At 38.6% G+C, this 24,593-nt stretch overlaps 1 protein-coding gene across 1 annotated transcript in view; it reads right to left on the bottom strand.

The window, feature by feature from the left end:
- LOC131063616 (peptidyl-prolyl cis-trans isomerase FKBP13, chloroplastic) overlaps nt 1-24,593 on the bottom strand; it is a 91,569-nt gene that overhangs the window by 45,962 nt on the left and 21,014 nt on the right. Inside the window, exon 2 of the mRNA XM_057997495.2 lies at nt 20,448-20,540. Coding sequence (XP_057853478.1) covers nt 20,448-20,540 — 93 coding nt within the window. The remainder of the gene's footprint in view (nt 1-20,447; nt 20,541-24,593) is intronic.

The raw sequence follows: 24,593 nt of genomic DNA, 5'->3' as shown, positions 1-24,593 counted from the left end.
GCAAGAATGATAATTTCAATTCATTCAAAGGCCAATGGCCAAACTTACAGTTGCAGAAATACAAAATATACAAATCTTTAAGAGAAGTGAAAGAGCATAGAATAGCTCAAGCCAGCAGGGAGAGAACCCTTTACAATGAGGCATAACAGCCTTATATAGAAAAACTGGTTGCAAGAGTTGTTGGAGCATTAAAAACCTTGAGTGTCGATCACACCATCTAGAAGTGTTACAAGCCGGAAGGAAGTCGGAAGACTTTAGAAACTCGGGTTCCCGAAGTGGGGAAGACTAAGGAAGGGATCTTGGAACTTCGAGATTCCAGAGTTCCGCGGAGAGGAGAGGAGGCCTAGCAAAGGAACTTCGGAACCTCAGGATTCTGGAGTTTCGGGGGAACTTAAAAAGGCAAGGAGGGAATTTTGGAACCACGGAGTTCTGAAGTTCAGGGAAAGAGGAAGGAGACCAAGGGAAGGAACTTTAGAACATCAGGGTTCCAAAATTCCGGGAAGGAGAAAGGAGAGGCAACAAGGAACCTCGAAACCTCGAGGTTCCGGAGCTCCGGGAAAAGAAAAGGGCAAGGGAGAGGAACTTCAGAACCTCAGGGTTCCGAAGTTTTGGGGAAGAGGAAAAAGGCGGCAAAGGAAGGAACTTCGGAGCCTTGGGGTTCTAGAGTTCCGAGGAAGGGAAGAAAGCAAAGGCAAAGGGAAGGAACTTCGGAACCTCGAGGTTCCGGAGTTCCAGGGAAGAGGAAAGAGAAGCTAAGGAAAGAACTTCCTCCAAACAAGACAACGCTTCACACTTCCATAATTCCACTGCTTTTCTCTTTGAGGGCAGCGTTGGTCCATGGAACATATCTCTAATCGGTTCTCACTAATGGACCAAGGGTGTTATAAAATGACAACATTTTTGGCGATTTCTGCGAGATGCTTGCCTGCTAAGCATGAAGTTCAGAAGCCTTGAGCATCCATTGGGCACTGAGTCATTAAAAAAACCTGAAACATGTGTGCACCATCACTTGGAGGGAAAATGGAAACTAGAGCGCACACCCTCTTAAGGAGGATGCGGCAGGTGCATAAGCACTTATGAAAGAAAAACAACTTCTAGTCTAATATTTGCATAGTCATCAACACCCTCTTCAGAAGCAAGGCTTGAGATAAATCCCATTCACTGGGATTGGAAGAACTTTGCCATCAAGCCTGGAGAGATGAAATGCATTGGCCTCCTTGCAACTAGTGATGACATATGGACCACTCCAGATAGCATCAAATTTGGAGTGTCATCCAGCTTTGGCTCTGTCTGCATCCTACTTTAGAACTAAATCTCCCTCTTTGAAGACCCTATTACTAGCCTTTTTGTCAAAAACTCTCTTGACTTGTTCTTGATGAGTCTCAAGCATATGCATAGCCTAACCTCTGACCTCCTCCAACTCCATTAGCTCAGCTAGCCTTACTATCATGGCATCATTCTCTATCAATTCCAACTGATGTGCTAGTTCAAGGGAGGGTAACTCTAGGGAAGTTGGGAGTCTTGCTTCTTTCCCATATACCAACATGAAAGGGGACTTATCGATCGCCCTCTTGGGTGTGATCTTGTCAGCCCATAAGGTCGTCCTTAACTTAGTGTGCCACGACCTCTGGTTGTCTTTGATCGTCCTTTTAATTATCCTAATGAGGTTCTTGTTGGAAGATTCAGCTAAGCCATTACCTTGAGGGTAATAATTGGATGACGTCTTCAAGTATACACCATGCTTCACTGCCCAAGAACTTATTTGGGTTCCAACGAATGCCTTGGAATTATCTGATATGATGGTGGAGGAGACACCGAATCTTGTCACAATTCCATCAAGGAATTTCAATACTGAGGCCTCAGTGGCATCCCTCAATGCAACTGCCTTTGTCCACCTAGTGAAGTAGTCTGCTGCGGCCAAGATCCACTTGTGGCCAGCACTAGAAGGTAGATTTATCATGCCAAAGAAGTCTAAACCCCATTGCACGAATGGTTGATCTGCTCAGATAGGGTGAAAAGGTAGGGCAGCTAGTCTTTTCTTTCTAGAGAAGAAAGCACATTTCTTGCAATTCTTCACCCACCTATGTAAGTCATTGAATAAGGATGGCAAGTAATAACCAGCCCTCATTATTTTGATAGTTGTAGTCCTTGCAGAGAAGTGGCCCCCTGAAGAACCATCATGAAATTCTTCTAACAATCTGCTGACTTGATTTTGCTCGATACATCTTAACAAGACTTCATTAGAGTCTTTTCGAAAAAGGGTGCCATCCACCAAGACATAGGGGATGGACTGCAACCTGAAATGCCTTTTTTTGGTCTTGTCCAAACCTTGGGGGTATCTACCTTCCATTAAGAAGGTGGTCATGTCACTTACCCAACTGAATTGAGTGTCGCTGCTAGTTGGTTGATCCTCTTGTAACACAAGGGCGACCTCTGAAGTAGTCTTAGAAGATGAGACAAGTTGTTCACATAGGCCCCTGCCTCTTACAAGCTTGATGATCTTGATGTTGATGTCGTATTCCATGACCTTGGTTATCCACCCAGCCCTCTTCTCGTTGATGTCCTTGTTTAGAAGGAAATCTTTGACACTTGCATGTGGCACTAAGAGTTGGATCCTGTTGTTAGACAACATGTGTCTGAACTTTTTTAATGCCCTTAAAACAGTGAGGACTTGCTTCTCCACATAGCTATACTTAAGCTCATAGTCATTTAACCCCTCACTAAAGAAAGCAATGGGCTGCTCCAAATTATCATCGTTCAGCTGTGTTAGGACAGCTGAGATGCTGGATTCTCCTCCAAAGGTATAGAGGATAAAATCCCTTTCATAGTTAGGATTGACAATAGTAGGGGCCTGAGCAATTGCTTGTTTAATCTCTTCAAAACCGGCCCTCCCCTCCTTGGTCCAACTGAAAGCCAATTTTTTCTTCAACATGGAGGTGAGAGGTTTTACCATGGTTGCAAGGTTGGGAATGAACCTCCTCACAAAGTTGATCCTACCAAGGAAACTTTGTAATCATTTCTTGTGACTGGGGAGTGGAAGAGAAAGGATAGCCTCCACTCGCTCTGGATCAATGGTCAAGCCATCTTTGGATACAATGTGTCCTAGCAATCTTCCTTGATCAATAGCAAATACACACTTGCTAGGGTTCAAGGACACACAATACTCCCTGCATTTCATGAACACCTGCTCAAGATGACCAAGATGGTCAACTGCATGCTTTGAATAAGCAATTATGTCGTCGAGGTATATAAGCACAAACTTTGCTAATACACCCTTGAAAGCCATGTCCATTGCTCTTTGAGACATGGCAACAGAACTAGTTATCCCAAAAGGCATCTTGCAATAAGCATAGGTACCCCACTTAGTAGTAAATGCAGTCTTGTATTGGTCTGATTCTTGGACTAAAATTTGATTGTAGCCTAAATACCCATCCAAGAATGAAAATCTTTCTGAGCCACTGACCTTTTGGAGAATCTGCTCCATGGAGGGAAGGGGATAATGATCCTTGAGGGAGGCTCTATTGAGGTCCCTAAAGTCTACACATAGTCTGATTTCCCTATTCTTCTTCCTTACAGGGACAAGGTTGGCCACCCAAGAGGAGTGCTTGATAGGTAAGATGATATTGGCTTCTATGAGCTTGGTCAACTCCTTCCTCATTAGTGGCTCAATCTTGGGGTTTATTGGCCTTTGCTTTTGTCTAACTAGCTTTGCATCCGGGTTTAGCTCTATAGTATGCTAGGCGAAACTAGGGACAAAACCCTTCAAATCTTCATAGGTCCAAGCAACTATGTCATCATATTTTTGACAAAGCTCAACAAAGACCTCTTGTTCAAGTCGAGGAACATACCTTGCCCAAGTTTAGAGACCTACCCTCGGCGACAACAATTGGCTTGTAATCACCCTTCTTTGCAGCCAAGTTCATCTTCTTCTTCCATTGATCATCTCAATTGAAAATGCCCTCCAAGGTAACTAGACCTTTAGGCAACTTGTTGGAGTTGAGTTAAATGATTTGATCTCCATGCTGGTCTTGCAGCTTAGACTGATTTTTAGCAAATAACTCTACTTCATTTTGCAAGAAGTTAACAATCTGTTGATCATTTTTGAACACTTGCCAATTTACCTGATTGTTTGGGACAGCAGACCTCACAACAAGCCTGATGTGTTGTTCCTTCTCACTTGCAACATGCGCTGGTATGTCGAACTGAGCACCAACCACTGCAAGCCTATCAGCATGCTTGTTCTGACCTTTAGGAATACTCTAGATGTTGAAAGCCTCGAATCCTTCAATCAAGTCCCAAAACCTGTGTTTGTATGATTTGAGTAGGTTGTGCTTTGTTATACTTTGAGCTCGGATGTGATTAACAACCAATTTGCTATCTCCAAATACTTCCAAGGATCCGATCTTTCTGTTTTGTGCAAGTTGGAGACCTTGGATCAAGGCTTCATACTCAGCGACATTGTCGGTGCAACCAAACTAAAGCCTAAAAGAGAAGACGTATTTCTCTTGCTTAGGAGAAACAAGCATCACACTGGCACCTGCACTGTTCTTGTTTCTTGAACCATCAAAAACATGCTCCATAACCCCTCTGAATAAGTGCCAAGCCCAGACTCTTCAGTCTCAGCTAATGGATCAAAATGAAAAGCATTGGCCCATTTATCCAGCAAACAATCTGGGACCTCTTGCAAAAGAGTAGCAGGCTCACAGACAGTACACTCCTCCCCCTCTTCGTGCAAAGTGCAATTCATGTTTATAGGGTTGGGGGTGTAGGGCTCAATGTGGTTTTGAGCAATGGGCTCTTCTCTTATGGTAACCTTGGTACCATACCTTGTTCGAAATAGCATGTGGGACCAATCAGAAGACAGGTACCCACCTAGGTTGGCGGTGAAGGCTCTAGACAGGCAGATGGCAAAGAAGGCAGGGAGGTCGATGATTGATACATCTTGCAAGACAGTGCAACCAAGGCATGCATGCAAGGTTAACTTCATTTTTTTAACAACCTCTACTATCTTAATAGAAGTGACATCCAATTAGACCACCCTTTAGTCACAGGTTCATATTCTATGCCAAGAAGATCAGCTACCTTCTTAGCCGTGACTGAGCTACTAGCTCCTAAATCTATCATGCAGTTGTGAACTAAGTTCTCCTATGATTAAGGAGAGATAGAAGGGGGGAGGCTTGTTGATCTTTCTTGAATCTTCCTCCTCCATGGGTTGCACCACACTGGTGGAGACTGCCTTCCTACTAATTGTTGCCTCATCACCTGTCTAGTTAATGTCTTTCAATGCTTCCTTGAGCAAATCCCTTTGAGATGGGATGGAAAGGGCCTCCCACATAGTGACATTGAGGTTGGCCTTCTTCATTTGATCTACTATGTTGAAAGGAACACCAGCTGATTTTAGAGGCCCCTTTGAGGCTACGAGGTCTACCTTTGCTCTTTGGACGACTTGGGCCTCGTCTTGCCTCTTGCTCCCTTGCATGGTATTTTGGTCGGTATCCTGGACAGCTACATTAGGCGTTGGAGCTTGTGCTGATGTTAAAGGTGAGGTAGCCTCCATAGGACTCTTCTTTGACCTTGTATATTGTAGCATATACTCACCGTTTGTTTGATTCATACCACAAAACTCTGCCTCCTGCCAATTGACAAAGGTAGAATCACCTTGCAAGTAAGCCTAAGTGCCAACACTAGGCTGATTTGGGTCATACTGCTGGTTAGAGGTGGTTGGCTCATCCTACACCACTAAAGCTTGGACAAACGCTCCATTTTGGCATGCACCTTGGTTGTGTGGCTGATTGCATGGCTAACACCAATCCAGCTCTTGGGCGAGGTTGTTTTGCATTGGAACCATTGCTTTTGAGTTGCATGGAGCTGTGGGGTTCACACTATTCAAAGGTCTAGCGTTGCTCCATTGGTTTTGCCCTTCAAAGGGTGGCCTATTCTGTTGATAGTTCTGATTTTGTGCTTGATAAGGTCTGCTATATTGGGCTTGTTGCCTCTTTAGTGTCACTAACTCATTGCTAAAGTTTTGCAATAGAGTCTTGACCTCATGGAGCTCATTAGAGGATGTAGAGGATGTGGATGGTTGACCTGCGGGCACCGTGGGGATAGGGGCCAAGGTGGGTTGTTGAGTAGGAGCTTCTGAGAAGAGAGGCATTGGAGGCCTTGGAGCTATCTTCCCAGCCTGAATCAAACAATTTTCTGCCCTTATGGCTATGTAATATGCACCCAGTAGAGAGGCTCCACCCATTGATTGTATCATGACAGCTATATCGTTGTTGAGAGCCCTAAGATAATACAAGAAGGCATGATTTAGAGATGGCTTCACTAGAGCAGGAATTCTATTCCATGTCTTATGGAATCTGAAATTGAAATCTCCCACGAACTCATGAGGTGCCCTCTTAATTGTAGTCAACTCCTCCACAAGTGATAGGTGATCACTTTTGTCTTTGAAATGGTTGCACAACCTCTCCCCCAATTCATCCCAATTGTGAATGGAGCTAGACGGCAACCCTCTATACCACTGCAAAGTTTTTCCTTTCAAAGACGTGGCTAAGAGTCTGACAGCACCATCATCCTGAGTGACATTATGGACGGAGCAGATGTTTGCAATGTCTTGAATGTGCTAAATGGGGGTAGTAGTTGTTTCACCCATAGTTTTAAAACTCACGAACTCGCCACGGACTCACAAGTCCTTGGGAGCCGCGAGTCCAGGCGAGTCCAGGCGAGTCCCTGCGAAAGACTCGCGAGTCTTTTGCTCGGACTCGCGAGTCTTTCGCAAGGACTCGCGGGCCCAGAAAAATACACCCGTAAAGGGTAAAACCGAGTTTTTTTTAATTTCTCACTTCATTTTGGTTTTTCTTTGGTTATAGCAGGTTAGAAGAGTTTGGAATAGAGGGAAGAAGGAAAAATCAGCAAGAGAGATCTAGGTAAGGATTTTTTCTCTCTTTTTTTTTCATTTGAATCATTTCAATGTTTTGAAACTCAAAAAAATCTTAAAAAACAAGGGGATATGCTGCCAAATTTTTTTCTATTTTCTTTCCGAAGTTATTTCCTCATTTTTTTTTCTTGTTTTTGAATGCTATTTTTCCCAAATGATTCATTGTCATTTTTTTTGTTGATTTTCCATAAAACCCTGCTGATTTTATTTTTTTTCATGTTAAATCAGCAATGGCAAGTTCAACTCCAAGGGCAACCCCAAGGTCAGGAAGACAAAGAGATAAAGCATGGAAATATGGGATTGCAGGAAGCAAAAAGGGGGAGGTCACTTGCACCGAATGTACAAAATGGATGACTGGTGGAATCAATAGATTAAAATACCAACTTGCACAAATACCTGGATATGGTGTGGAGGCATGCCCCAAATCAACTCCTGAAATTATTAGAGAGATGAAGGCCATTCTTGCTGAGAATGATATGCATAAGGAAGAAAGGCAAAAAACAAGAGAAGCCATGGCAGCTGCAATGAATCCCACATTGTCCACTCCGGGTCCCATTGGTCACACTCGGGGTTGTCAGTCACTTTCATCTTTTGGTGACAATGAGGGTGAGGCTAGTGGCACTCCTATTAGATCAAACCCTAATTTTTTTGTACCACGCAATGTTCCAGGTGCACAACCTTCACTTGAAGGTACAGGATGGAATAAAGAGAAGCATGAACAAGCACGGATAGCAGCTTCAAACTTTTGGTTTTACAATAATCTATCTTTCAATGCAGCAAACAATGTGTATTGGGGAGGTTTTGTTAATGCAGTAACAGTTGCGGCTAAGGGGTTTAAGGCCCCAACAGGTCATGACTTCAGTGAGCGATTGCTAGAGAAAGTTGTGCGAAATACACAAGGTGTGGTTGATGATCAGAAAAGGTATTGGAAGAGAAAATGATGCAGCATTTTATCTAATGGATGGATAGATGGACGGAATAAGACTCTTCTCAACTTCTTGGTGGCTTCAAATGGTGCAATGGTATTCATGAAGTCTGTTGATGCCTCAAATGAAATAAAAAATGCAAAGACTTTGTGTAATCTATTGGATGGTGTGGTTCAGGAAGTTGGAGTTGAGAATGTTGTCCAAACTATCACGGGCAACGCAGATGCATATGTATCTGCAGGTAGAATGCTTATGGAGAGGCATCCTTCAATTACATGGAGTCCTTGTGCTGCACATTGCTTGGACTTGGTGCTAGAGGACATTGGGAAGATTGGATGGGTGAAGAAGGTGGTTGAAGATGCAAGAAGTGTCACCAAACTCATTTACAACCATACTTGGGTGCTTGCTTTGATGAGAAAACACACAAATGGCAAGGACCTTGTGCGACCTGGAGTGACACGATTTGCTAGCCACTTCATCACTTCGCAGAGCATTCTTAGTGCCATTCCTCATCTTAAGCAGATGTTTGTGTCAGATGCTTGGTTGGGGTCTGCATACTCCAAAAGACCTGAAGCAGAGAAGATTGTGAGCATTGTTTTTGATGAAGGGTTCAATAAAAGTGGACAGGAGTTGACTGCGTCAAGTAACAAACACAAAAGTAAAGTTTATACAATCTTGTCTATTTGCTGATTTTATTTTTTAGGGGTTGATTTTGTACTAATTTAAAATTTGTTTTCATTTTTTAAGGTGACAAGAACCTTTGGTAAGGGTTCTTCGTATGGTGGATGGAGAGGGCATGCCAATGAGTTTCATTTATGAGGCCATGGATAGGGCCAAAGAAGCCATTTCACATTACTATCGTGGAAATACAAGAAAATGTGAAATCCTTTGGTGCATCATTGATCATAGGTGGATAAACCAACTCCACCAACCGATACATGCCTTCGCCTACTTTTTGAACCCGAAATTCTACTTCTCTTATTCATTTAGGGCTGATGAGGAGGTCATGGCAGGGGTTATTACATGCATTGATAAGATAACACCTGATCCTGAGTTGAGAGACAAGGTTCTTGATGAGTTGGAGGTGAGATTTGACATTTGCAATTGCTCTATCTTTATTTATGAATTCGGAAATGTTCATTATTGAATTTGAGTTTGACAATTTGACTATCTATTTCTGAATTTGGAAATGTTCATTGTTCAAGATCTACAAAAGTGCAGAGGGGAGACTCTTCTCATCACAACTAGCAATTGATAGGAGAGGAAAACAACAACCAGGTAAAAAATTTAGTAACTTAGTTCAATAGTGCAAGAAAAAACCTACAAACTTGATTGTTACATTTTTTCTCAATTCTAATATTTCTAATTTTTTTTGTAGATTTATGGTGAGAGAATTATGGTGCTGGCACGCCTAATCTTCAAAAGATAGCTCTCTGTGTTTTGTCTCAGCCATACAGTGCTTCTAGGTGTGAACGAAATTGGAGTGTATTTGAGAGCATTCACACAAAGAAGAGAAATAGATTGTCACAAAAGCGGCTCAATGATCTAGTATTTGTTCGGTACAACCTTCGCCTTCGAGTTAGACAGGTGGAGGGTGTTTCACATGAGGCCATTGACTTGGATGAAATTGATCCATATGGTGATTGGACCATGAATGAACAAAATGATGGTGACGATGTCCTCCTTACCGAAGAAGAAATTGCAGAAATAGAGAGAGGAGAATCACAAGATGCAGAAGGAGCAAGATTGGATGAAATGGAGGATGAAGATAAGGACGAAGATGAGGACGATGATGAGGACTTTGACTTTGAAGAAGAATCATCTCACCATTTAGATACCACAACACCCACTGCTACTACTTCTAGCTCAAGAGCTACAAAATTGAGCCATATTAGGAAAAATACAAAGAGGAAGATGTAGTCTTCTCTTTGGTTTGTTCATTCACATTGTTGTTTTTCACATTTGGAGTTGGACTTGGACATATTATATGTAATTTTGTGAACATTTATATAATTATGCTGCCATTATAGTATTATACATTTTAGAGTTGAAACTTGAAACTTGAATATGCTGCAAAACTTGAATATGCTACCATGAATGATGAAATTTCAAATATTGCGTGTTTGTAGATCATATGACATGTGTAACGTTTCAATTATGGCACTTATGTTCTCTAAATGCATTAATTTCTTTATGTTTTTTTTGTAAAACTACAGTTTTTTTTTTCGCCGAGTCTTTCGCAAGTCTTTCACGAGTCCGAGTCCGAGTCCAAATTTTTCGTTTGCCGAGTCCAAGGCAAGTCCAAGATTTGCAACTATTTCACCAGTGAAGCATGGTATACTCTTTAACGCAGCCACTGGTATATCATTCCATTGAGTCAAAATAAGAGGACTCTGTCATGTCCCCTCCTTGATCGTTATATATATCCTAAATGAAGTAATTATTATTATTAATTAATATAACAATAACAACGAACTTCTATTTAAAATTTATTTATTTATTAAATGTATTATTTAATAAATATCTATTAATATTTATTACTAATAATATTTCTGAAATATTCAAATTAAAATAAATTAATATTAGCTCTTACTTGGCATCAAAATACAATTGAAGGTTCTAAATCAATTATCACAGGTATAAGGGATCAACAGCTCATCACAATCACCTTGAAATAATATTGCCAATGATGTATATATCTTCCGTTACACTGTAAAAAGTATATATGTCCCGACCATGAGTACTAAGCCAAAACAATGAACCAATGGGTGTCATTGGACTGATTCATATGAATATGAAATACATTTATATCAAGTAAACATCAGATTAAGTTTTCTAAAGAACGATAGAGATTTATTGGGTGGCAATAGTTGAGTTATTTGGTTGCTACATTCCCATAATATCAGCAAACAAAAATCGCGTTGAACAATCATTGGTTATGGAAAGACTTTGACCAAATACAATGATATTGTCAATAGCAATGATTCAGACACATATATCCCAGTGTGATTAAGAGAGAAAGTAGTGCCCAGCGATCCATTAACAAATGAGTTTAATAGAAGACAAAGAAAGCAAGATCCATAGATCAGTAGGAACATTCCCGTAATCCACCATCGCAAATGGAATATCTAACAATAGCAATGATATCAAAGAAATATATAAGAGCGGCGGCAAGTCAAGAGGAGCTATGATAGAAGATTATTCTTGACAACAACTAATCATCCAACGGCAATATGAAGAGCATCCTCTTATTGAAAGACAATAACTGTCACTGTTATTCTATCTACAAGAAATAGCAATCGGTAATAATAATGGCATCAACTAATAATATCGATTACGATATCACCAGCATGTCAAATGATCGATTTACAAAGGAAATGTGGGAACAGCGATAAAGGAGATGCCTATCAAAGCACCAATCTTTAATGACAAAGAACATTAGTATACAACGATAAATATGATAATTGTGGAATAAAGTATTAATGACCAAGTGACAGTTCAACAATCACATAAAGTCAGTAATTACAAGATAATAAACATGTGTCTGAGTTAACAATTATGTTTATTAATAAACAAAGATATATGACTCCTCAAATGAAGTGAGGCGACTCTTATGGAAATTAAAGATATAAAATAGAATGAGAGACAGGGGGAAAGGGAGGGAAGGTCTGCTAGGTGGACAGAGGAAGAGGTCTCGAAGCTACAGCTGCAGGTTACGACAGGTAAGTAAATAATGAATGAACACTTCATTATATAGGTTAATAAACAAAAATAATGAACATTTTATTATATACGTTAATGAATATTGTAAAGCGGAAAATCGCGATCGAACCCTAGTTGCTCTCCCCTCTTCCAACTCCGAGGAGAGAGAAGGGAGGTTCGCTAGGGTTGATGGTTTTCACTTAAGGGAGAGACTTTACATTCAAAAGAGGGGTTGAAACCCACAAGATCCAATCCCACGCAATGCAAGATTGGATGCTAAATGCGTTTCAAGGGTTAAGACAGCAAGGCTACCCTCTTTTGTAAAGAATGTGCATAGGAGAATTAGGCTAGGAATGCATAGAAAGTGACAAAGATTCGCTTTATAAACTGAGATAGGGATATAGGATGAAGCTGCAGACCTGGAATTAGCAGTAAAATGTCGATACGGCGCTGTCCTGCAAATTTGAGCAAAAGTTGTCGGGACGATGGCGCCCGGCGCCACGGTCCTCCGAAAAATCCGCGAAACGAAGGGGGATCTGTTCGTCTCTGCACAAGGATTCCAGATCTTCAATTTCAGCCGCGTACCTGCAACCTACACACAGAAAAGCGAAGACGATTGGGGGGTTAGGGATTAGGGGTTTGCCTTTAGGTCAAACCCCGGTTTTGGAATTAACCAAGAAATGAGCAAGTGCTGTGAATGTAAATGTCTGTAATGTAAAACAAGTACTAATACCTTGTTGTAAGGATGTTTGTATCCTTATGTGCGAAGGTATAGATGTTGTTGTTTGTTGTATGTTGTATGTAACATGTAGTAGTATGTAGTAAGTGATCTCCTCTTCAATGGTTGAATCCTTGACTTGAATGCAACACTTAGCCTTGAATGGAGACTTAGAAGGAATGCTTGAATGCTTGAGTATAGTTTCCACGCTTTTTCCGTCATGTATGTATCTATCCAAATGAGAGAGGAAAATGTAGTTTATATACTTGCCAATTAGGGTTAAAAGACTGATTTTCCCGACCTTAGGCCGACCAGGAAATGATAATTTCCAAATTGCAAACAAAAAGACCCGAGACCCCTTAGGAGACCGGGCCCAAAATAGGACCCAGGGACCAGGGCGCTGGGCGCCATGGTCCTGGGGGACCAGGGCGCTGGGCGTTCTGGTCCCACCTCCCGGGACAGCAGGGTGCAAGGAGGTTCAGGCCAGGGTGCTTGAAAAATGCAGTTTTCAGTGTCGTAATCAGGTTTCGAGGTCTCCATTCAGGTTGCGTGTTGCATCGCCATCGTGAAGACCGAAATGCAGTCGAAATTGCAAGTGTCGCAATTTTAGGACGCTACAAATATAATTAATGCTTATCTAATGTATATATTAAGGAATATAAGTAAGTAATATTTTAATATGAATATTAATAATGAATATTTTAATACGTATATTAATGAATATTTTAATGCGTATATTAATGAATGTTAATAATGAATATTAATGAATATTTTAATACGTATATTAATGAATGTTAATGAATATTTTAATTCGTATATTAATGAATGTTAATGAAGAATATTAATGAATATTAATAATGAATATTTTAATACGTATATTAATGAATATTAGTAATGAATATTTAATATATATGTTGTTGAATATAAATAATGAAAATTTTATTACATATGTTAATGAATGGTTCTTAGATGTTAATAAATACATCTCAATGAATAGTTAGGAATATACGTTAATCAATAAATATGAATTTTGGATAAAAGATATTTTGCTAAATATATGTTAGGGAATACATGTTAAATTAAGAATATGTAAATGTGGATTATGGAATGGAAAATAGTAATAAATAGTAAAATGTTATATAAATGTGATTACATGATGAGGCTATAAGGAGGAGACTCCCTTAGTCTAAGGGAGGGATTATGATAATCCCTAGGGCAGTATATATACTGAACATTGATATGCATATGTATGGCTTGATTGATTAAACTCAACCAAGAAGAGACGGATCTGTTCGATCCTCTCTGAGGACTTGGATGATGGAGGCATCACCCAAGTCAAGGAATAGACAAGGGTCTTCCTTGGATGGCTTGGGTATAAGAGGTTACACCCAAGACAAGAATCGAATTAACCTTCGATTTCCTGGAGGGCTTGGATGTAAGAGGTTACATTCAAGACAGAAGTCGAATTCACCTTCGACTTCTTGGAGGGCTTGGAACCAAGATGGGTTCCAAGAAGGCGAGCTCACGGCCGCCTAAGGACATACTTTGTATGGCATTCGTATCCTTTTTATTAGATTAAAATTATGATTATGTTAATTAAGTATTTTAAAGTTAGATTGCAATTTAAATTAGATATATATATTTATATGTCTGTTGTATTCTAACAATCTGTTTTGCAGGATAGTGATCTCTAACTAGTAGGGACATTACAGTGGTATTAGAGCAATAATCCTACCATCCTGTGGAGTAAAAATGAATCATTGAATCATTCTAGTCAATAAGAAAAATCTGACAGTGCGTGTATTCATGTGTATGCTTTGTGTTTGAAATTATCAACGTGTACGCTTCGTGTTTTTTTTTATGTGTATGCTCCGTGTTTTTGATTCATATTGGGAGATAACTCAGTTTGAGAAGATTGTCAATTGCTTGAGGACAAGCAATTTCGAGAAGGGCGGACTATCATTTCCCCTCCTTGATCGTTATATATATCCTAAATGAAGTAATTATTATTATTAATTAATATAAGAATAACAACGAACTTCTATTTAAAATTTATTTATTTATTAAATGTATTATTTAATAAATATCTATTAATATTTATTACTAATAATATTTCTGAAATATTCAAATTAAAATAAATTAATATTAGCTCTTACTTGGCATCAAAATACAATTGGAGGTTCTAAATCAATTATCACAGGTATAAGGGATCAACAACTCATCACAATCACCTTGAAATAATATTGCCAATGATGTATATATCTTCCGTTACACTGTAAAAAGTATATATGTCCCGACCATGAGTACTAAGCCAAAACAATGAACCAATGGGTGTCATTGGACTGATTCATATGAATATGAAATACATTTATATCAAGTAATCATCAGATTAAGTTTTCTAAAGAACGATAGAGATTTATTGGGTGGCAATAGTCGAGTTATTTGGTCGCTACATTCCCATAATATCAGCAAACAAAAATCGCGTTGAACAATCATTGGTTATGGAAAGACTTTGACCAAATACAATGATATTGTCGATAGCAATGATTCAGACACATATATCCCAAAGTGATTAAGAGAGAAAGTAGTGCCCAGCGATCCATTAACAAATGAGTTTAATAGAAGACAAAGAAAGCAAGATCCATAGATCAGTAGGAACATTCCCGTAATCCACCATCGCAAATGGAATATCTAACAATAGCAATGATATCAAAGAAATATATAAGAGCGGCGGCAAGTCAAGAGGAGCTATGATAGAAGATTATTCTTGACAACAACTAATCATCCAACGGCAATATGAAGAGCATCCTCTTATTGAAAGACAATAACTATCACTGTTATTCTATCTACAAGAAATAGCAATCGGTAATAATAATGGCATCAACTAATAATATCGATTACGATATCACCAACATGTCAAATGATCGATTTACAAAGGATATGTGGGAACAGCGATAAAGGAGATGCCTATCAAAGCACCAATCTTTAATGACAAAGAACATTAGTATACAACGATAAATATGATAATTGTGGAATAAAGTATTAATGAACAAGTGACAATTCAACAATCACATAAAGTCAGTAATTAAAGGATAATAAACATGTGTCTGAGTAAACAATTATGTTTATTAATAAACAAAGATATATGACTCCTCAAATGAAGTGAGGCGACTCTTATGGAAATTAAAGATATAAAATAGAATGAGAGACAGGGAGAAAGGGAGGGAAGGTCTGCTAGGTGGATAGGGGAAGAGGTCTTGAAGCTACAGCTGCAGGTTACGACAGGTAAGTAAATAATGAATGAACACTTCATTATATAGGTTAATAAAAAAAAATAATGAACATTTTATTATATACGTTAATGAATATAATTAATGCTTATCTAATGTATATATTAAGGAATATAGTAAGTAATATTTTAATATGAATATTAATAATGAATATTTTAATACGTATATTAATGAATATTTTAATGCGTATATTAATGAATGTTAATAATGAATATTAATGAATATTTTAATACGTATATTAATGAATGTTAATGAAGAATATTAATGAATATTAATAATGAATATTTTAATACGTATATTAATGAATATTAGTAATGAATATTTAATATATGTTGCTGAATATAAGTAATGAACATTTTATCACATATGTTAATGAATGGTTCTTAGATGTTAATAAATACATCTCAATGAATAGTTAGGAATATACGTTAATCAATAAATATGTATTTTGGATAATAGATATTTTGCTGAATATATGTTAGGGAATACATGTTAAATTAAGAATATGTAAATGTGGATTATGGAATGGAAAATAGTAATAAATTGTAAAATGTTATATAAATGTGATTACATGATGGAGGCTATAGGGAGGAGACTCCCTTAGTCTAAGGGAGGGATTATGATAATACCTAGGGCAGTATATATACTGAACATTGATATGCATATGTATGGCTTGGTTGATTAAACTCTACCAAGAAGAGACGGATCTAGCCGATCCCCTTTGAGGACTTGGATGATGGAGGCATCACCCAAGGCAAGGAATAGACAAGGGTCTTCCTTGGATGGCTTGGGTGTAAGAGGTTACACCCAAGACAGGAATCGAATTAACCTTCAATTTCTTGGAGGGCTTGGATGTAAGAGGTTATATTCAAGACAAGAGTCGAATTCACCTTCGACTTCCTGGAGGGCTTGGAACCAAGATGGGTTCCAAGAAGGCGAGCTCACGGCCGCCTAAGGACATAATTTGTAAGGCATTTGTATCCTTTTTATTAGATTAAAATTATGATTATGTTAATTAAATATTTTAAAGTTATATTTATATGTCTGTTATATTCTAACAATCTGTTTTGCATGATAGTGATCTCTAACTAGTAGGGACATTACAGACTCCCCCCATTGAAGGTAACAAAAACTTGATTTTTGGCCATGTGAAACAATGATCTATTGATATGAGTGGTGGGAACCCTTGACAGTAATGGTCTTGTAAATGGAGGGGTAGAACGAGACCTGGGAGATTGAGTGTTTAACACCCTGACCCCCCTAACTGGTGACAATGAAGGTCTACCTCTCCACCTTCTAGAACCTGAAGATGGGAGTTCTTCAAACTGGAAACTACCTCTAGAAGACGCCCTTGTATGAATTTTGGGCATGAAATCCGGAGTTGCAACAAGTCATGAACAAGCAGTGGACCTGTGAGCAGAGACCTCGAAACCTCGGGGTTCTGGGGTTCCAGACTTAAGCACTTCGAAAACTGGGGGTTCCGGGGTTGCGGAGTTGATGACTTGGGAACCAGGGGGTTTCGGGGTTCCAGAGTTACGAACTTGGCATGAACAAGAACTAGACTTGTGAGCAGAGTCGCCAAGTGCTTGAGAGATGACTACCTCTAAAAGTTGAGACACTAAGAACAACACTGAATCCTTAGCATGTGCATCGAAAGTAAGTCCCACCGGGCGTGCCAAAAACTGTTGTCACAAAAGCTTGCACCCTTGCTGAGCTATCAGCTCAACAACCTCGTGAAACATGGAAACAACCCCGCAGTGTGGGACCTTAATCTCCGGAGAAGGTCGACTTCCTTCTCAATCCAAGTGCAAGTGTTGAACCAACTCAACACTTCAAAACTTACTCCTAGGCCTATCCTAACAGCTTGCAAAGGAAAAGGGAAGAGAAAAAGCTTAAAATAAAAGGAGGTGATGCACCAAGATCAGAAATGTTTCTCTCCCCACCCGAAATGGCACAAAAAATCAACTGAAATACCCAAGAGATGCACAAACTTCAGTTGCATGAATGACCCCAATGCATGTATGGAGGTTAGAACTTATTGAATGCCAAGGAGGAGAAGGTTTCCCACAAGTCACACTTGGGAATAAATTAACACAGCATATATGAGAGAAGAACCACAAAAACATACACCTATGATGAAGGTAAGGAAACATACATAGCATGCATAAGTTGAAGGAAGGCAAGAATGATAATTTCAATTCATTCAAAGGCCAATGGCCAAACTTACAATGGCCAAACTTACAGTTGCAGAAATACAAAATATACAAATCTTTAAGAGAAGTGAAAGAGCATAGAATAGCTCAAGCCAGCAGGGAGAGAACCCTTTACAATGAGGCATAACAGCCTTATATAGAAAAATTGGTTACAAGAGTTGTTGGAGCATTAAAAACCTTGAGTGTTGATCACACCATCTAGAAGTGTTGCAAGCCGGAAGGAAGTCGGAAGACTTCGGAAACTCAAGTTCCCGAAGTAGGGAAGACTAAAGAAGGGATCTCGGAACTTCGGGATTCCAGAGTTCCGAGGAGAGGAGAGGAGGCCTAGCAAAGGAGCTTCAGAACGAAGAAACTTAAAAAGGCAAGGAGGAAGTTCCAGGAAAGAGGAAGGAGACCAAGGGAAGGAACTTGGGTTCCGAAGTTCCGAGAAGGAGAAAGGAGAGGCAGCAAGAAACCTTGGAACCTTGAGGTTCCGGAGCTCCGCAAAAAGAAAAGAGCAAGAGAGAGGAACTTCGGAACCTCGGGGTTCCAGAGTTCCAGGGAAGGGAAGAAAGCGAAGACAAAGGGAAGGAACTTCGGAACCCCGGGGTTTCGAAGTTCTGGGGAAGAGGAAAGAGAAGCTAAGGAAAAAACTTCCTCCAGACAAGACAACACTTCACACTTCCATAATTTCATTGCTTTTCTCTTTGATCAATTGGGGCAGCGCTGGTCCATGGAACATATCTTTGATCGGTTCTCACTAATGGACCAAGGGTGTCATAAAATGGCAACAGGCATTTATGGCAGCATGGACGATTTTGCATAGAGGAACATTTATTGCATGTTGGGTGAACTTGGTGGATAATGGTGCATTTAATGCACAAAGTGGACGCCATTTTGGGCATGTAGGAATTAATTTTATACGAGCATAATGGGCATTCAATGAATATTCCCACCTTGTTGCACCATGTGTGGAAATCTTTTAGGGTAAACCCTAATTAGGGTTTTGCATGTAGCCAAGGATTGAAGCCTATATAACGGGTTGACGCCCCTCATTTGTAAAGGAGGAGAGATTGCTCGAGATTGTTGTGATAAGTTGTTGAAGCAGTTAACTTAATACATTATTCAATTTGATGGTGTATACGTGTCCTGTCTTGTGACTTACATGGTCTCGCTCTCTTCACTTAGAGAAGATTTGTTTTTAGCACTTAGATGAACGGGATTGATGAGATTGTTTGCAGTGAAACCCTTGCTTATACCTTTTGTTAGTAGCTGATTGTTATTAACTTTATAAGGTTAGTCTAAGCCTTTTATATGTGGAAACTTAACTTAGATTATCGGATGAACATTGTTCTTTGATGGTGTTCATTGGTGGTATGAAAAACTCTTGCACAACCTTTGAAGATTGCACCGCCTTTGTGTAGTTGCACAAAGTTGGTGAAGCAAAGTGCGGTTGGTTTCACCCAAGAAATCATTGTCTCTTTGCTCTTGGAATTAGCATAGCTTTTCTAAACCCTCATCTTTTACTTTCGGCATATTTAAATCCAAAAATCCTAAAAAGGGCTTCTCATTGATAAATCATTTGTTACCAAATTCCTTGAAAGTTGCAAAATTGTTTAATCTTCTTCAAGTGTGTGTAAGTCCCCTTGGATTACCAACAATCACATCAACCTACTGAGTCACGTCCATTGCATATTGGAACCTTGGAGTCGATTGTTTGAACTTACTGCAATCTTAGCATACAATCGTACTTTGATCAAGAGAGATTGAAGTGACCGTTGGGCAACTTTATTCTATGTTAGGCGCTGTCATAAAAAACACATCAACAGGTTTGTCTTCAACAAGGTAAAACAAGGGTTCATCAATAGACACGGAATGGTTAAAGGCTATTCAATTAAAGTGGATAATCCCTCCTACACTTTGAGCTCAGCTTAAACTCAAGAAGGTGTTCTTAGAGGCATCCTTAATAGGTATTTAAAATAATTGAAGCACAAAACCATAGAACAATCAGCAGCTATATCCAAATACACACTTGACCCCTATATTTGTCAGTAGATCAAGATTACTCAACTGCAAAAGGCCTCTTATATAGGTGATGAAATACTCTGCGCAATGTATCTACAGAAATTACCATTGTAATCCCTTGAGACGGTTTCTTTTAACATGTCATTGACATTGGCAACATACAAACACGTTAGTAGTTGTTCACGATAAGTTTAGTATTTTTGCTTGCTTAAGATTTACCCCTGGTTTACATGAATGAACCATGAACAACATAAGTAAAACTATTTCTACCTCCTGCAACTACAGATGATAAATTTTGTTAATTTTAAATCCATGTGGAAAGTCAAGGTCTTAAAGACCGGTGCCTTATTGGATCACAGAGTTACATTCGGCCATTAAAACCAGTAAACATGTGGAGAATTCACTATGTCTGTGACTATGTTAGAACTTAGAATACTAGCAAATAGTTTCATGAATGATTTTGTAAACATAAAATGGCTACTTGACTACATTCAAATCATGACTATTTTCGAGAATCAAGAACAATAAATAAACTGAAAAGTTTATGCATCAACCCTATATGAATATCAGTAGCTATAAATAACATATTGAGGAAACCTATGCATTAGCCAGCTTAAAACTCAATAAACATCAATTCACATTATTCAATTTTGTTACCTCTCCAACGCCTATTCGAAATGTCAATGGTTGTCCTCGATTATAGCTACTGTCAAATATTTTTCCATTCTCCAACTTCCCAGTGTAATGAGCCTGCAGAGATAACATTATTGAGACATGAGGAATTTTCTATGGTATGACAATGTCTTATTTATCATGTTTTGAATCTGTGTTAGTTTATTTGATGTTAAGGTGACAAATTGCATATTATCGAATAGTTCAATGCCACGAAACTCTCAATATACATTAAGGGTATTCTCATGTCTGATAGTCTGTTATGAAACACATTTGTCAATCTGAAAAAAAATTTAATTGAGTTAAAGAAAAGAATTCAGAAGATACTCTAACAATACCCACAGTTGTATCTTAGTATTTCTTAAAAAAGCTTTCCAGTTAGCAGGATCCCAGTTAATGATTTTGATTTTAGCTGGCCCTAGCATTATAAATAAATCCTCCAGATAGCAGACCTAGCATCATAGTCATAAGGAAGCTCAAATTTGGAGATGGGGATCATGTACCTATACTCATAACTGCCTCTTGTTGTGAGTACATTTAATAAAGTATAGTTGTACAGCATACTGCTATATGAATAAACTATACCTTTATTCATATAGTATATTACCCTATCTCAAATGAAGCCCCCATATCCAATGCCTCTTGGTGATAAGCTGATAACATGAAGTAGCTTGGACATGAATATATTTAGCATTTTATGCATTTGTGTTACTGCAGATTATAAAAAATACCTCTTCAACAACACCGTAGGATTATCTGTATCTTGTAATTCCTGGTAGTGAATTATCTTTGTGGAGCCTCAGCCTCATATAACTCCTGATTGTAGACTCCCATCTATCAAATACTTATCAACCATGTCATTCTTTAGTATTTACAGCCAAAACATGATTGTGGAAAAGCTCTCTATCCATTGCCAGAGATGTTTTATTTGTCAAATGTTCACAACCTAGAAATCTTCAACCTGCTAAAATCTATCAATGCTATGTGATAGAAGTAGCGTATATACTCGTGAATTAATTGCGGACAAATATAGCATCCTGGTTAGGTTAGTCAGAGCTAAGGCTCTTGTTTAGTGAAAGGGTCATCTGGACATGGATTCAATATACCCATATCCAAAGAGAAAAAAACATAGATACTCAAAAGAGTCAAAACTATTAACAGTCTGATTCAGAAAAACATGGTGCAAGAAGTTCCTTGCAAACTTTACTGTCAAGGCATCTCTGCGTCAGCATCTGTATAGTTTTATGACTGCTAATTGAGTTATAAGAGGCTTGCAGATTTTGCACAGGATATTATAAAATCGAGAATGAAGATCCATCAGTTGTTGGTCAAATCTGCAAAACCTGTTTCTTTCTAGTGCAATGCTGGCAAGCAACAATATGTAATCTAAGATCCGTTTTACATTCTTTAAGCGATGCATTGTCGCTGATAAGCAAATTATAATTGGCCTAAGAGAAATCTGACAAAGTGACTTGTCCATCATAAACATGATAATTTTGCTAATTTCCATAGCCATGTATTATTTGTTCTTTGTTATATTACTATGTTAATATTGTATTTCTTGTTATCTAGTCTCTCTGGCCACTTCCCAGACAAGGTGATTTATTCCTAATACTGGAAATTTTCAAAAAAAAGAAACAAGAAATGGCATCCTTTGCTTGCTTTTCCACCATGTAAGTAGTTCATGTTTGTAAATTGACTGAACATAGAATTTCAAGCTTGCTGATTTGAACTCTCCTCAGGAGGGATTAGAGTGATCAAAATAGAACTTGTTTTGCTAGGTGGTTTATGCCATTACAGTTGAGCTATACAGTATCCCTTGTTCATCATTCTTCACAAATGTATTCTCCCCCATTTCCTTGAAGCTGTCATTCCCATTTATTCTGGCTTCATATGAGGCTACAACAGACCACATATGTACTGCCCTTGTAATGCTTTTATAGATCTTTGATTATTCTTGAATAAAAATACTTAGCAAGTTCATCTTTCTCAATGACCCTCAATTGCCATGCCCCCGATCATAATAATGATATTCACTACCTCATCCGGTATAAATAAAGGAATTTAGAAAATTGTCTTGCTCTGTAAGACTTCACAATTTTCTGTAACCCAGATCATAAAAGTCAAACAGCAAAAAGAAGTAATGATTCTACCCCATCGAATATCAGTAATCTGGTTCAGCGTCGATACCTAGGTCAATATATTCTCAGTGGTCTCTATTCACTAAGATAAGGTGCATCTACATGGCTGAGGAACGATTTTAATAAGACAGCAACCTCCTGTAATTATAATAGTGAATTGCTATGGTTAAGGAGCAATACCATTAAGACAGCAATCTAACATGTTAACAGCTGAGATTAAGATCAGTGATTAGTTAAGTGGGGCAAAAATTACTTGAAGGGATGCCACCCTTAGTTAGGGTTACAACCTGTGGGAAGAGACATAACCTTTATTGCCAATTGAAGGATATAAAAAGGAGAAATCTAATCAAAGTAAGAGACATCAGAGAAAGAGATGAGACATTCGATCAAGAAGAAACTTTGAGTTTCATGACCAATAAATTAGGCTGCAGACTTATAATTGTTCCAGTCATTAGTATGATAGTGCATTCTGATCTGGCTGATTTATCATCTTGCCTTCCATTTGACAGTAAATAGGAACGATATGTAGATAATCTATTGCTTCTAATATATTTATATACATATATGCATAACTAATGATGATGAAGATTCCTCTAAAGCTTCAGCCAATCTGCTGTCCCATTATGGAGGGGAGAATGTACATATACAAGGAGTGCAAGTAGCATAAAGGTCCATTTGAGTAGTGGTAACCCCAAGAGGGGCTGGGAGGACAAATGGCAGGTGTCATTCCGTGCTCTTGGGCTTGATGGATAGGCTCAATGGACCTTGCATGATCTCCCATGGTGCTTCATAATGTAGATAGCTTGTGGGGAAAAGACTTAAGGGAATCCACATGCACACTATGTAAACTACAATGATGATTAAGATAATCTAGTAGGAAAGATCAAATTTATATCTAACAAACATGATTGAAGGGTCTAGATCAGGATCCAATTGATAAATGATATCTCTATTCCATTTCTTACTGTACTTGGAATTGTAATTTTAGGGCAAAATCTGTTAGGAAACTCACAGATATTGAGAGGGGGGGTGAATCAGTATCTAACCGGTAATTAGAGTTTCTTAACTTAAAACATGCAAAAAATATTATAACATTGTACCGGTATGCAAGAAATAATGAAATAAACTGAAGAAAAAACATCCACATGAAAAGCACACCATAACACAAAGATTTAATGAGGAAACCCGGTGTGGGAAAAACCTCGCTGGGATTTGTGACCCACAATATCCACTTACTGGCCAATAAGAGAATATTACTTACAAAAGGGGGCCTGCACATGCAGGAAGGCCAACTGCCTAGAGCTCACTGCTCAATGGGAAGTCTCACTGACTTACAATGTGGATTATACAAATCCAATATCTTGTACTGCTTTACAATAGCATCTATAATGCCTGATCCAGTACTGGTTTTTGCTCTGTTCTTTACATAAAACCTTTAACCTATATTTCGCATAGTAGGTCTGCCTAATATCTTCCTTTTTCGCTTACTTCACTTCTATGCTAGTGTAGAGTGTGATCTGTTGATGCCGGTGAACTATCTTGCCGGTGCCATAGGATTGTAAGGTTGCCATCAATGACAAAACCTTCAATCACATACAATGTCTCATTGGAGTGTGCATATGCCAACAATAAGGGCATTGGAAAAGGGGACATTGCATTAATCCACAAGTCTTATTTTGCTGTTGGTATCAATTGAGAAAGTGATCCCTAGTCTTTCAAAGGGCGCCTCCACAAGTCTTATTTTGCTGTTGGTATCAATTGAGAAAGTTATCCCTAGTCTTTTCAAAGGGCACCTAGAAATGATCCCAAAACTTTTACTTTGACAACATTATTGTCTAACTGTTCATTCTTAGTTTGGCCCCAATGATCAGAAGGTAATTTACACCAAAAATATTTTCTTTGCCTCTGAAGTATGTTATATTCTACACTAAATTCATCCAATCATGGAATTCTGAACTCGAGGATGTAATATTACTAGCAGATGTGACTG

Source organism: Cryptomeria japonica, chromosome 4 (assembly GCF_030272615.1).
Source record: "Cryptomeria japonica chromosome 4, Sugi_1.0, whole genome shotgun sequence".
NCBI classification, from domain to species: domain Eukaryota; kingdom Viridiplantae; phylum Streptophyta; class Pinopsida; order Cupressales; family Cupressaceae; genus Cryptomeria; species Cryptomeria japonica.
The sequence above is the reverse complement of the archived record's forward strand: the minus strand, read 5'-3'. Positions and strand labels throughout refer to the sequence as shown.